At 48.6% G+C, this 14,804-nt stretch overlaps 1 protein-coding gene across 3 annotated transcripts in view; it reads right to left on the reverse strand.

The window, feature by feature from the left end:
* Positions 1–14,804, reverse strand: part of PTPMT1 (protein tyrosine phosphatase mitochondrial 1) — an 86,274-nt gene that overhangs the window by 42,474 nt on the left and 28,996 nt on the right. For all 3 annotated transcript variants that reach the window (XM_063944568.1, XM_063944567.1, XM_063944569.1), the window contains exons 3-5: positions 6,379–6,568; positions 5,111–5,191; positions 2,741–2,932 (exon numbers count right to left, since the gene is read on the reverse strand). In XM_063944568.1, the coding sequence (XP_063800638.1) occupies positions 2,741–2,932; positions 5,111–5,191; positions 6,379–6,531 (426 nt within the window). In that variant the 5' untranslated portion in view covers positions 6,532–6,568. The remainder of the gene's footprint in view (positions 1–2,740; positions 2,933–5,110; positions 5,192–6,378; positions 6,569–14,804) is intronic.

Raw genomic sequence — 14,804 nt, forward strand, 5'->3', positions numbered from 1 at the left:
AGAGGCGGGAGAGGGCTTCTGTTCCTGGGAACTGGCTGATTTCTGCAGCCTTTTTCCTCTCCCTCTGTCACGGGGCAGAAATGAGGACCTTTTTGCCCGCTTGCCCACGAAAAGACTGCGCCTGATAATACGGCGTCTTCTTATGTTGAGAGGCGACCTGGGGTACAAACGTGGATTTCCCAGCTGTTGCCGTGGCCACCAGGTCTGAAAGACCGACCCCAAATAACTCCTCCCCTTAATAAGGCAGTACTTCCAAATGCCGTTTGGAATCCGCATCACCTGACCACTGTCGTGTCCATAACCCTCTACTGGCAGAAATGGACAACGCACTTAGACTTGATGCCAGTCGGCAAATATTCCGCTGTGCATCACGCATATATAGAAATGCATCTTTTAAATGCTCTATAGGCACTAATATACTGTCCCTATCTAGGGTATCAATATTTTCAGTCAGGGAATCCGAACACGCCAACCCAGCACTGCACATCCAGGCTGAGGCGATTGCTGGTCGCAGTATAACACCAGTATGTGTGTAAATACATTTTAGGATACCCTCCTGCTTTCTATCAGCAGGATCCTTAAGGGCGGCCATCTCAGGAGAGGGTAGAGCCCTTGTTCTTACAAGCGTGTGAGCGCTTTATCCACCCTAGGGGGTGTTTCCCAACGCACCCTAACCTCTGGCGGGAAAGGATATAATGCCAATAACATTTTAGTTGTTATCGGGGGAAACCCACGCATCATCACACATCTCATTTAATTTCTCAGATTCAGGAAAACTACAGGTAGTTTTTCCTCACCGAACATAATACCCCTTTTTGGTGGTACTCGTATTATCAGAAATGTGTAAAACATTTTTCATTGCCTCAATCATGTAACGTGTGGCCCTACTGGAAGTCACATTTGTCTCTTCACCGTCGACACTGGAGTCAGTATCCGTGTCGGCGTCTATATCTGCCATCTGAGGTAACGGGCGCTTTAGAGCCCCTGACGGCCTATGAGACGTCTGGACAGGCACAAGCTGAGTAGCCGGCTGTCTCATGTCAACCACTGTCTTTTATACAGAGCTGGCACTGTCACGTAATTCCTTCCAACAGTTCATCCACTCAGGTGTCGACCCCCTAGGGGGTGACATCACTATTACAGGCAATCTGCTCCATCTCCACATCATTTTTCTCCTCATACATGTCGACACAAACGTACCGACACACAGCACACACACAGGGAATGCTCTGATAGAGGACAGGACCCCACTAGCCCTTTGGGTAAACAGAGGGAGAGTTTGCCAGCACACACCAGAGCGCTATATATATATATACAGGGATAACCTTATATAAGTGTTTTTCCCCTTATAGCTGCTGTATTTTTAATACTGCGCGTAATTAGTGCCCCCCTCTCTTTTTTAACCCTTTCTGTAGTGTAGTGACTGCAGGGGAGAGCCAGGGAGCTTCCCTCCAACGGAGCTGTGAGGGAAAATGGCACCAGTGTGCTGAGGAGATAAGGCCGCCGAGAAGGGGGCGGAGCCTATCTCCCGTTTTTCTGTGTATTCTGGCAGGGGTTAAATTCATCCATATAGCCCAGGAGCTATATGTGATGCATTTTTTTGCCATCCAAGGTGTTTTTATTGCGTCTCAGGGCGCCCCCCCCCAGCGCCCTGCACCCTCAGTGACCGGAGTGTGAAGTGTGCTGAGAGCAATGGCGCACAGCTGCAGTGCTGTGCGCTACCTTGTTGAAGACAGGACGTCTTCTGCCGCCGATTTTCCGGACCACTTCTGTCTTCTGGCTCTGTAAGGGGGCCGGCGGCGCGGCTCTGGGACCTATCCATGGCTGGGCCTGTGATCGGTCCCTCTGGAGCTAATGTCCAGTAGCCTAAGAAGCCCAATCCACTCTGCACGCAGGTGAGTTCGCTTCTTCTCCCCTTAGTCCCTCGATGCAGTGAGCCTGTTGCCAGCAGGTCTCACTGAACATAAAAAAACCTAAAACTAAACTTTTCACTAAGCAGCTCAGGAGAGCCACCTAGTGTGCACCCTTCTCGTTCGGGCACAAAAATCTAACTGAGGCTTGGAGGAGGGTCATAGGGGGAGGAGCCAGTGCACACCAGGTAGTTCTAAAGCTTTACTTTTGTGCCCAGTCTCCTGCGGAGCCGCTATTCCCCCATGGTCCTTACGGAGTCCCCAGCATCCACTAGGACGTCAGAGAAAAATATATTCCATCCATGCATGATAATTTACAAGATTAATGTACTGTAGAAAATGCACAGTCCTGTGCAGTGTAATGTAACATGTATAATTTGCAATTCAAGTGCACAGTCTGGGACCTGATCCCTAGAGAAGGAGATGGGGCCCACTGGGGTTTTTCCCTGTGCCCCTGTGGGCCAGTCTGACCCTGCCTGTACAAGCCCCCAAGACATTGCATACTTTGTCAAATATAGGCACGTACTCTGAGAAATAGAAACGCAGCATGTAATTTTAAACAGTAATTACAGATGTGTGCAGACTTGTACCTGCCCTCCTGCAATTATTACTTAATCAATTGCTTCATCTCTCTCCTGTCATTATTACAAAGGCTTTTATATTTACACAGCACAGCTATTTATTTTCATGGCCCTTGGATACAACAATAGTGAACTCTGCTCGGAGCACTGGATACAGCCACAGAGGAGCTGAGATGAAAACTAAAGCAATGCATTTAGTAACAGCTAAGCTAATAAATCACACACTGCAATACGGTTCATGGTTCTCACCTCAATTACATAGGCAGCTACCATGGTAGCGCTGCGGGAGCGGCCAGCCTTGCAGTGAATGTAAACGCTGTTGCCCTTTTCTTGGTGCTTGTGAACAAACTCGACCCCCTTCTGTAAGTGCTCCAGGGTGGGGACACCGGTGAAATCAACCGTGCTCAGCCTCAGCTGTTCCACACCCAAAGCTTCCCACTGCTGCGGAGAGACCAGAGAGAATGCATCAAGCTGGGACACATGTAACACAAGATGGGCCGCAGAAGCGATACACAGGTACTGTATACTCGACAGTTTAAACGGGACATCCTCTTCTTCATAAAAGTTTTGAAAGCTATGGCACCGTTTGAACAGCTGCCTCCCAGTCATTTGTGCTTGGATCTGATTTTATCATGTAACCCTGCAAAGGCGTGTCTGAAAAGTGATCAACTTCAATAAAATAAAAGTTAATAAAGAAGATATAACAGATGGAAAAGCTTGGGTGTACCAATAAGGGGGGAAGTAGGAGGGCTGATGTCAGCCTGATCATGTGGAGAATAAATCATCTTATTAGTGCATGATGCACTAAGACAGCGGTGGCCAACCCGTGGCTCTTGACACTCAAGGTCCACAACAGTTCCGGAAACCACTGCACTCCAGCCAGACACACAGCAGCACTATGGGGACTGACAACTGAGGGGGCCAGATATCAGCACTATGGGGACTGACAACTGAGGGGGCCAGATATTAGAAGTGAGACACCCAACGGCAAAGAGAGAACAAATAAGGCGCTGCTGCAATGGCAAGAGTTGGGGGGCTGTAGTGACACATGAGAGTGGGCTAGAGTGACACAGGAGGGTCCTGGCTTGAGTGACACAGGAGGGAGCTGGCTGGAGTGACACAGGGGTGAGCTGACTGGAGTGACATAGGAGGATCCTGGCAGGAGTGACACATGGGAGGAGCTGGCTAGAGTGACATAGGAGGGTGCTGGCACGAGTGACACATGGGGGGAGCTGGCTAGAGTGACATAGGAGGGTGCTGGCAGGAGTGACACATGGGAGGAGCTGGCTACAGTGACATAGGAGGGTGCTGGCACGAGTGACACATGGGGGGAGCTGGCTAGAGTGACATAGGAGGGTGCTGGCAGGAGTGACACATGGGAGGAGCTGGCTACAGTGACATAGGAGGGTGCTGGCACGAGTGACACATGGGGGGAGCTGGCTAGAGTGACATAGGAGGGTGCTGGCAGGAGTGACACATGGGGGGAGCTGAAGTGTATTATGTGAATCTGTCTTTTTTAATATATTTTATGTGGATCTGGTTTTTATGTGGATCTAGCTTTTTCAATTTATTTTTTTTACTAGGGGTGTGGCCTCGCAGGCACAAGGCCACACCCCATTTTTGTACACGCAAGTTTGGTTCGATGTCGGCTCTTAGATGTACCTAACAAGATTTTTTGGCTCTTTGTCTCTGACTGGTTGCCCACCCCTGCACTAAGGGGTCGATCCTAAGTGTCCCTGGCCGACCACTACATCTACGGTCCTCAACATTGCCCGTTTCTTTGTGCTTTAATGCTGAGAAATACAGACAGGTAGTTGTTATTCATCATGTAATACCATCAGGGAGGTGTCCGATTGGCTCCAAATTTATTCTGCAGCAGGACAACGACCCCAAACATAAAGCCAATGTCATTAAGAACTAGCTTCAGCATAAAGAAGAACAAGGAGTCCTGGAAGTGATGATATGGCCCCCACAGAGCCCTGATTTCAACATCATCAAGTCTGTCTGGGATTACACGAGGAGACAGAAGGATTTGAGCAAGCCTACATCCACAGAAGATCTGTGGTTAGTTCTCCAAGATGTTTGGAACCACCTCCCTGCCAAGTTCCTTCAAAAACTGTGTGCAAGTGTACCTAGAAGAATTTATGTGGTTTTGAAGGCAAAGGGCGGTCACACTAAATATTGATTTGATCTACATTTCTCTTCTGTTCTTTCACTTTGCATGTTAATTGATAAAAAATAAACTCTTAACACTTCAGTCTTTGAAAGCATTCTTACTTTGCAGCAATTTTTGCACAACTGCCTATAACTACACACACACACATTTTATATATATATATATATATATATATATATATATATATATTTATTTATGGCCCAATTACTTATGTACAACAAATGGGATGCAGTCAATTTGCCGGCTGACAGGATCCCAGCGGTCAGACATAGAGTGGGAATAGATCCTGTGGCGAGCACAGCTAGCCACCAATCCCGCAGCGAACCCACAAGGGGACTCTTAGCGTTCGCCCTGCAGCCAGCATCCTGTCCGCCGGTAAAGCATACTGAATCCCAACAGATGCGTATTGGGTATAAGCAGCTTTCTGGTGGTTGATTTCCAACCTGAGAATTGTGGCACAAATGTCTGGTCTCATATTCTTCATTCATAGTGATGACCCCACGAACATTCTCCTCTTTAATTAGCTGCGGAAAACAAAATGAGAAATAGATGTAATTCATATAGGACAATATTTACCATTCAGCCTTGAAAGACTACTGCAGCAAACAAGAGAAAATGTGTAACTATGAATATAGGGGAACGGTCACTGAAGATATAGGACTAACTTACTACATGCATCTGGTTATCTATACAGAAACAATGGGCATGATTCAATTCGAAGACAGTTGAATAGCGCCAGGAATGAGCTCCCGGGGCTATTCAATACAGCGCAGTGGTAAGTCAGAGAATGCCCGTTCTCCCAGACTAAACAGGGTGTTTCCGCCGCACTATGGGCAGAAATCAGCATTGTGCCGGCACTTTTGTCAGATTTCTGCTCACATCCCTCCGGGGGTGCAAGAAGAAATCCCGTCGTCGGGTGTCACATGGCAGTCTTGAATAGCCCCGCGAGCTAATTCCCGCCGCTATGTAACTGTCTTCAAATTGAATCGTACCCAATGCCTGGGAATGGAAGTGATAGTTTGGTACATTAACAGAGAGTGGACATAACGCTTCTTTCGATAAGGTGATATTGCATACTACAACTAAAACACTAAGGAAGATGTATTAAGCCTGGGGAAGTGATACAGTGGAAGGTGATAATGCACCAGCCAATCAGCTTCTGTCATTTTTCAAACACAGTCTGTAATATGGCAGTTAGGAGCTGATTGGCTGGAACTTTTTCTCCCTCCACTTTGTCACTTCTCCAGGCTTAATACATCTGCCCCACTGTTTCTGGCTTGCTGCACCAAACTGAGGCCGCGGCTGTCTCTGCCGTCACTGTGATAGCAATAGCCAATAAGAATCAGGCTAAATCAGTCCAAACGTCTGGCCGCCCCTGCTACAAGGAATATTAACTTTTATTGGTTTGTAAATGCTAAAACGCCGTCTTTTCATTGTCCATCTTCAATATTAAGTTTAATGGCTAAAGTAAATAAATTCTATAATAGCTGCAAACATACTGTAGCTTTATAAAAGTGACAACTAAATAGTAAATTGGGAGAGAGGAATAATGACAAATCTTCACATTAGCAGAGATAAAGGCACTGCAATACTCTCAACTGCAGGACCCCCCATTACACTTATTATGAAAGTAATATGGGCAGAATTTCTACTTGTGCTTTCGTGTCACCTGAAGTGACAGAGACAGAACTGCGCATGCGCCACCACTCACCATTTCACTCATGCCTCGGAAGGGCAATGCTCCCAGGATCACAGTGTCATCGATCCGGTCATACCACTTCCGGCGAGACACCTTCTCCATCAGTACGTTATACAGCAAGGTCGGGTAAAATAAAACGCGAGTGGTTACCGACTGCAGAGACATGATTCCTGTAAGACAAATTATACAGCACCTGCAGCAACTGCAGGCGCCATGTTTGATATTGGAATTTCCACCCTGCTAATGGTTTCTGTCACTGTACTGTAGGCAGAAGTGGTGTGAGGACATGTGGTAGAATGCTGGGTGTGGATACAGTCGATAGGGCTCCATTATGATACACGTTCTGTGTTTACTGTTACTGGGTTCTTTGCAGATGCAAAATCATTTTTTTCAGGGTTGATTCTACAAATAAAATGAAAACAAAAGCTCCATATAGTTTAAGCTCTAGCTGTAGAGGTGCTTAAAGGGAAGAGGTGATGGTGGTATTGGATGGGATGCCGCAGGAGGGTGAAGGCAGGAGGGGAGAGAGGAGACGTTGTCAGGAAACAAGAGTGCAAGTGATGAGATGGGAAGGTGTGAGGGGAGATAGGGTCAGGAAGTATGGAAGTGGCAGAATTTTGTGAACGTGTGCACAGATGACCATGATGCCTCCCTACACAGTTGCTCCACGGTAGCGCCATGGCGCATAGCCCACTATGCTGGAACTGGCACATTTGAAGACAAATAATCTTGACGAATGGCAGAGGTAACCCACCGAGCAATGGTACCCTTAGAGGCTGGCCAGCCTCTCTTTAGTGCATCAATCAACAACAATAAGGAATCCATACACTAAGAGATGAAGTACAGTTGAGATAAATGCATAAAGCATGTACAACATCAGACAGAGACAGAAATGATTCATTATCAGATGTCGAGTCTCGTAGAAACGTAGGAAGAACAATGTCCTGGTTTAGATGGAACGTGGACACAACTTTCGAGAGAAAGGAAGGTTTAGTTTGTAGGACCACCTTAACAGAATGTAAAAATAGGATTTTGGTTACCTACCGGTAAATCCTTTTCTCGTAGTCCGTAGAGGATGCTGGAGTCCACATTAGTAGCATGGGGTAAAGACGGGTCCACCAGGAGCCATTGGCACTTTAAGAGTTTGAGAGTGTGGACTGGCTCCTCCCTCTATGCCCCTCCTACCAGACTCAGTCTAGAAACTGTGCCCGAGGAGACGGACATCTTCGAGAGAAGGATTTAACACAGATAGTGGCGAGATTCATACCAGTTCACACATACAAGGCACATCAAGCAACCTTAGCTTGAACTCTTAGCAACCGCTGAAACATTACTTACCAAGTAACAATGCAGTACTCAACTAAAACGAAGTTGTACTGAACGAAATAACGATAGCAGGAAAACGAAGCGCTGGGCGGGCGCCCAGCATCCTCTACGGACTACGAGAAAAGGATTTACCGGTAGGTAACCAAAATCCTATTTTCTCTTACGTCCTAGAGGATGCTGGGGTCAACATTAGTACCATAGGGATGTACCAAAGCTCCCAGAACGGGAGGGAGAGCGCGGAGGCTCCTGCGGAACTGATTGACTGAACTTCAGATCATCAGAGGCCAATAGATTTTCAGAGCCCTTACAACATCCAAGGACTTTGATGAAATTGAGGCGTCAGTAGCCACTGGCACCACAATAGGTTGCTTGATATGAAGCGCTGACACAACCCTCGTAAGAAACTGTTGAAATGTCCGGAGCTCAGCTCTATCTTCGTGGAAGATCAAGTATGGGCTTTTACAGGACAAAGCCCCCAACTCCGACACACGTCTAGCAGAAGCTAAGGCCAACAACGTGACAGCCTTCCATGTTAGAAATTTGACCTCAACCTCCTGTAGAGGCTCGAACCAGTCTGATTGGAGGAACTGCAACACCACGTTAAGGTCCCAACGCGTAGGCGGTACACAGGGAGGTTGGATGTGTCGAACTCCCTTCAAAACGGTCTGAACCTCAGGGTGGGCAACCAATTGTTTCTGGAAGAAAATGGATAGGGCCGAAATCTGGACCTTACAAGATCCCAACCGCAGGCCCACATCCACACCGGCTTATAGGAAGAGGAGAAACTGTCCCAGTTGAAACTCCACCGCAGAAAATTTCTTGGACTCACACCAAGATACATATTTTTTCCAAATGTGATGGTAATGTTTAGACGTTACTACTTTCCTCGCCTGTATCAGGGTAGGAATGACCTTGTTCGGAATGCCCTTTCGAGCTAGTATCAGGCGCTCAAACTCCATGCCGTCAAACGTAGCCACGGTAAGTCTTGATAGGCGAACGGCCCCTGCTGCAGCAGGTCCTCCCGAAGAGGAAGAGGCCTCGGCTCTTCTTGCAGTAGCTCCAGAATATCCGCGTACCAAGCCCTTCTTGGCCAGTCTGGAGCAATGAGGATCGCTTGAACCCTTGTTCTCCTTATGAGCTTTAGAACTCTTGGGATGAGTGGAAGTGGAGGAAACATGTACACCGACTGGAACACCCACGGAGTCACTAGGGCGCCCACCGCCACTGCTTGCGGGTCCCTCGACCTGGAACAATACCGCCAAAGCTTCTTGTTTAGACGAGAGGCCATCATGTCGATCTGCGGTACGCCCCAAAGATCTGTTACCTCCTTGAATACCTTCGGATGGAGACCCCACTCCCCTGGATGGAGATCATGTCCAATCTATATGCGCTGCAATACTTTTGTTTTGTATTTTATTTTTTATTTTGCTAAGGTTGAGTAGCCTTATTTTGCTGGCAGCACATAGATTGGAGTGACAGAGCGCTTGGCTATACATCTTTGTCTTTGCAAAAATAAGAATTTACTCACCGGTAATTCTATTTCTCGTAGTCCGTAGTGGATGCTGGGGACTCCGTAAGGACCATGGGGAATAGACGGGCTCCGCAGGAGACTGGGCACTCTAAAGAAAGATTCAGTACTATCTGGTGTGCACTGGCTCCTCCCTCTATGCCCCTCCTCCAGACCTCAGTTAAGGAAACTGTGCCCGGAAGAGCTGACATTACAAGGAAAGGATTTTGGAATCCAGGGTAAGACTCCAGCCACACCAATCACACTGTACAACTTGTGATAAACATACCCAGTTAACAGTATGAACAACAACTGAGCAACCGATGCCACATAACCATAACCCTTTGTTAAGCAATAACTATATACACGTATTGCAGAAAGTCCGCACTTGGGACGGGCGCCCAGCATCCACTACGGACTACGAGAAATAGAATTACCGGTGAGTAAATTCTTATTTTCTCTAACGTCCTAGTGGATGCTGGGGACTCCGTAAGGACCATGGGGATTATACCAAAGCTCCCAAACGGGCGGGAGAGTGCGGATGACTCTGCAGCACCGAATGGGCAAACACAAGGTCCTCCTCAGCCAGGGTATCAAACTTGTAGAATTTTGCAAATGTGTTTGAACCCGACCAAGTAGCAGCTCGGCAAAGCTGTAATGCCGAGACCCCTCGGGCAGCCGCCCAAGAAGAGCCCACCTTCCTTGTGGAATGGGCTTTCACTGATTTTGGATGCGGCAATCCAGCCGCAGAATGAGCCTGCTGAATCGTGTTACAGATCCAGCGAGCAATAGTTTGCTTTGAAACAGGAGCACCCAGCTTGTTGGATGCATACAGGATAAACAGCGAGTCAGTCTTCCTGACTCCAGCCGTTCTGGTTACATAAATCTTCAAAGCCCGGACTACGTCCAGCAACTTGGAGTCCTCCAAGTCACGAGTAGCCACAGGCACCACAATAGGTTGGTTCAAATGAAAAGATGACACCACCTTTGGCAGAAACTGCGGACGAGTCCGCAATTCTGCCCTGTCCATATGGAAAACCAGATAGGGGCTTTTACATGACAAAGCCGCCAATTCTGACACACGCCTAGCTGAAGCTAAAGCCAACAGCATGACCACTTTCCACGTGAGATACTTTAGTTCCACGGTCTTAAGTGGCTCAAACCAGTGGGATTTCAGGAAATCCAACACCACGTTAAGATCCCAAGGTGCCACTGGTGGCACAAAAGGGGGCTGAATATGCAGCACTCCCTTAACAAACGTCTGAACCTCAGGCAGTGAAGCCAGTTCTTTTTGAAAGAAAATGGATAGGGACGAAATCTGGACCTTTATGGACCCTAATTTTAGGCCCATAGTCACACCTGACTGTAGGAAGTGCAGGAATCGACCCAGCTGGAATTCCTCTGTAGGGGCCTTCCTGGCCTCACACCAAGCAACATATTTTCGCCATATACGGTGATAATGCTTTGCTGTCACGTCCTTCCTAGGAATAACTTCTTCCGGAATGCCCTTTTCCGCTAGGATCCGGCGTTTAACCGCCATGCCGTCAAACGCAGCCGCTGTAAGTCTTGGAACAGACAGGGCCCCTGTTGCAACAGGTCCTGTCTGAGAGGCAGAGGCCATGGTTCCTCTGTGAGCATTTCTTGTAGTTCTGGGTACCAAGTCCTTCTTGGCCAGTCCGGAACAATGAGTATTGTTTTCACTCTTCTTTTTATTACGATTCTCAGTACCTTGGGTATGAGAGGAAGAGGAGGAAACACATAGACCGACTGGAACACCCACGGTGTTACTAGTGCGTCCACAGCTATCGCCTGAGGGTCCCTTGACCTGGCGCAATACCTTTTTAGCTTTTTGTTGAGGCGGGACGCCATCATGTCCACCTGTGGCAGTTCCCACCGATTTGCAATCTGCTTGAAGACTTCTTGATGAAGTCCCCACTCTCCCGGGTGGAGGTCGTGTCTGCTGAGGAAGTCTGCTTCCCAGTTGTCCACTCCCGGAATGAACACTGCCGACAGTGCTGGCACGTGATTCTCCCCCCCAACGAAGAATCCTGGTGGCTTCCGCCATTGCCACCCTGCTTCTTGTGCCGCCCTGGCGGTTTACATGGGCGACCGCCGTGATGTTGTCTGACTGAATCAGAACTGGTTGGTCTCGAAGCAGCGGCTCCGCTTGACTCAGGGCGTTGTATATGGCCCGTAGCTCCAGAATATATATGTGCAGACAAGTCTCCTGACTTGACCACAACCCTTGGAAGTTTTTTCCTTGAGTGACTGCTCCCCACCCTCGGAGGCTTGCATCCGTGGTCACCAGGACCCAGTCCTGTATGCCGAATCTGCGGTCCTCGAGGAGGTGAGCACTTTGCAGCCACCAGAGAAGGGACACCCTGGCCCTGGGGGACAGGGTGATCGTCCGATGCATCTGAAGATGCGATCCGGACCACTTGTCCAGCAGATCCCACTGAAAGATCCTCGCATGGAACCTGCCGAAGGGAATGGCTTCGTATGACGCCGCCATCTTTCCCAGGACTCGCGTGCAGTGATGCACCGACACCTGTTTCGGTTTTAGGAGATCTCTGACCCGAGTCACGAGCTCCTGAGCCTTCTCCTCCGGGAGAAACACCTTCTTCTGGTCTGTGTCCAGAATCATGCCCAGGAAGGGCAGACGCGTCGTAGGAATCAGCTGCGACTTTGGAATATTCAGAATCCAGCCGTGCTGGCGCAACACTTCCTGAGAGTGTGCTACACTGATCAGCAACTGCTCCCTGGACCTCGCCTTTATGAGGAGATCGTCCAAGTATGGGATAATGGTAACCCCCTGCTTCCGAAGGAGCACCATCATTTCCGCCATCACCTTGGTAAATATTCTCGGCGCCGTGGACAGGCCAAACGGCAACGTCTGGAATTGGTAATGACAGTCCTGTACCACAAACCTGAGGTACTCCTGACGAGGTGGATAAATGGGGACATGCAAGTAAGCATCCTTGATGTCCAGAGACACCATAAAATCACCCTCCTCCAGGCTTGCAATGACCGCTCTGAGCGATTCCATTTTGAACTTGAATTTCCTCAGATAAATGTTCAGGGATTTTAAATTCAAGATGGGTCTGACCGAACCGTCCGGTTTCGGTACTACAAACATAGTGGAATAGTAACCCCTTCCCTGTTGAAGGAGAGGAACCTTTACAACCACCTGCTGGAGGTATAACTTGTGAATTGCTGCCAGCACTACCTCCCTTTCCATGGGGGAAGCTGGCAAGGCCGATTTTAGGTAACGGTGAGGGGGCGTCACCTCGAATTCCAGTTTGTATCCTTGAGACACAACTTGTATAGTCCAAGGATCCACCTGTGAGCTAACCCACTGGTGGCTGAAACGTCGGAGACACGCCCCCACGGCTCCTGGCTCCGCCTGTGGAGCCCCAGCGTCATGCGGTGGATTTTGTGGAAGCCGGGGAGGACTTTTGTTCCTGGGAACTAGCTGCGTGGTGCAGCCTCTTTCCTTTACCCCTGCCTCTGGCAAGAAAAGATGCACCTCTGACTTTCTTGCTCTTTTGCGAACGAAAGGACTGCATTTGGTAATACGGTGCTTTCTTAGGCTGTGGAGGGACATAAGGCAAGAAATTTGACTTCCCAGCCGTAGCTGTGGAAAATAAGATTTTACTTACCGATAAATCTATTTCTCGTAGTCCGTAGTGGATGCTGGGGACTCCGTCAGGACCATGGGGAATAGCGGCTCCGCAGGAGACAGGGCACAAAAGCAAGCTTTTAGGATCACATGGTGTGTACTGGCTCCTCCCCCTATGACCCTCCTCCAAGCCTCAGTTAGGTACTGTGCCCGGACGAGCGTACACAATAAGGAAGGATCTTGAATCCCGGGTAAGACCCAAACCAGCCACACCAATCACACCGTACAACTTGTGATCTGAACCCAGTTAACAGTATGATAACAATGAAGTAGCCTCTAAAAAAGATGGCTCACAACAATAATAACCCGATTTTTGTAACAATAACTATGTACAAGTAATGCAGACAATCCGCACTTGGGATGGGCGCCCAGCATCCACTACGGACTACGAGAAATAGATTTATCGGTAAGTAAAATCTTATTTTCTCTAACGTCCTAGTGGATGCTGGGGACTCCGTCAGGACCATGGGGATTATACCAAAGCTCCCAAACGGGCGGGAGAGTGCGGGTGACTCTGCAGCACCGAATGAGAGAACTCCAGGTCCTCCTCAGCCAGGGTATCAAATTTGTAGAATTTTACAAACGTGTTCCCCCCTGACCACGTAGCTGCTCGGCAAATTTTTAAAGCCGAGACCCCCTCGGGCATCCGCCCAAGATGAGCCCCACCTTCCTTGTGGAATGGGCATTGACAGATTTTGGCTGTGGCAGGCCTGCCACAGACTGTGCAAGCTGAATTGTACTACAAATCCAACGAGCAATAGTCTGCTTAGAAGCAGGAGCACCCATCTTTTGGGGTGCATACAATATAAACAGCAAGTCAGACTTTCTGACTCCAGCCGTCCTGGAAATATATATATATATATATATATTTTTTTAGGGCCCCGACAGCGTCTAGCAACTTGGAGTCCTCCAAGTCCCTAGTAGCCGCAGGCACCACAATATGTTGTTTCAGGCGAAACGCTGACACCACCTTAGGAAGAAACCGGGGACGAGTCCGCAGTTCTGCCCTGTCCGAATGGAAAAACAAATATGAGCTTTTTTTAAGACAAAGCCCCCAATTCTGACAATCGCCTGGCCGAGGCCAGGGCCACAACATGGTCCCTTTCCATGTGAGATATTTCAAATCCACAGATTTGATCGGTTCAAACCAATATGATTTGAGGAATCCCAACACTACGTTGAGATCCCACGGTGCCACTGGAGGCACACAAGGGGCTGTATATGCAATACTCCCTTGACAAACGTCTGGACTTCAGGAATTGAAGCCAATTTTTTCTGGAAGAAAATCTACAGGGCCGAAACTTGAACCTTAATGGACCCCAATTTGAGGCTCATAGACACTCCTGTTTTCAGGAAGTGCAGAAATCGACCTAGTTGAAATTTTTTTCGTGGGGCCTTCCTGGCCTCACCCACGCAACATATTTTCACCACATGTGGTGATAACGTTGTGCGGTCACCTCCTTCCTGGCTTTGACCAGGGTAGGTATGACCTCTTCCGGAATGCCTTTTCCCTTAGGATCCGGTGTTCAACCGCCATGCCGTCAAACGCAGTCGCGGTAAGTCTTGGAACAGACAAGGTCCCTGCTGGAGCAGGTCCTTTCTTAGAGGCAGATGCCACGGTTCCTCTTGGAACAGACATGGTTCTTGCTGAAAGCAAATCCCATCTTAGCTCCCGAGGCCATTAGTCCTCTGTGAGCATCTCTTGAAGTTCCGGGTACCAAGTCCCTCTTGGCCAATCCGGAGCCACGAGTATAGTTCTTTTACACCTCTACGTCTTATAATTCTCAATACCTTGGTTATGAGAAGCAGAAGAGGGAACACATACACCGACTGTTACACCCACGGTGTTACCAGGACGTCCACAGCTATCGCCTGAAGGTCTCGTGACCTGGCGCAATACCTGTCCCGTTTTTTGTTCGGGCGGGA

This window comes from Pseudophryne corroboree, chromosome 11 (genome assembly GCF_028390025.1).
Source record: "Pseudophryne corroboree isolate aPseCor3 chromosome 11, aPseCor3.hap2, whole genome shotgun sequence".
NCBI classification, from domain to species: domain Eukaryota; kingdom Metazoa; phylum Chordata; class Amphibia; order Anura; family Myobatrachidae; genus Pseudophryne; species Pseudophryne corroboree.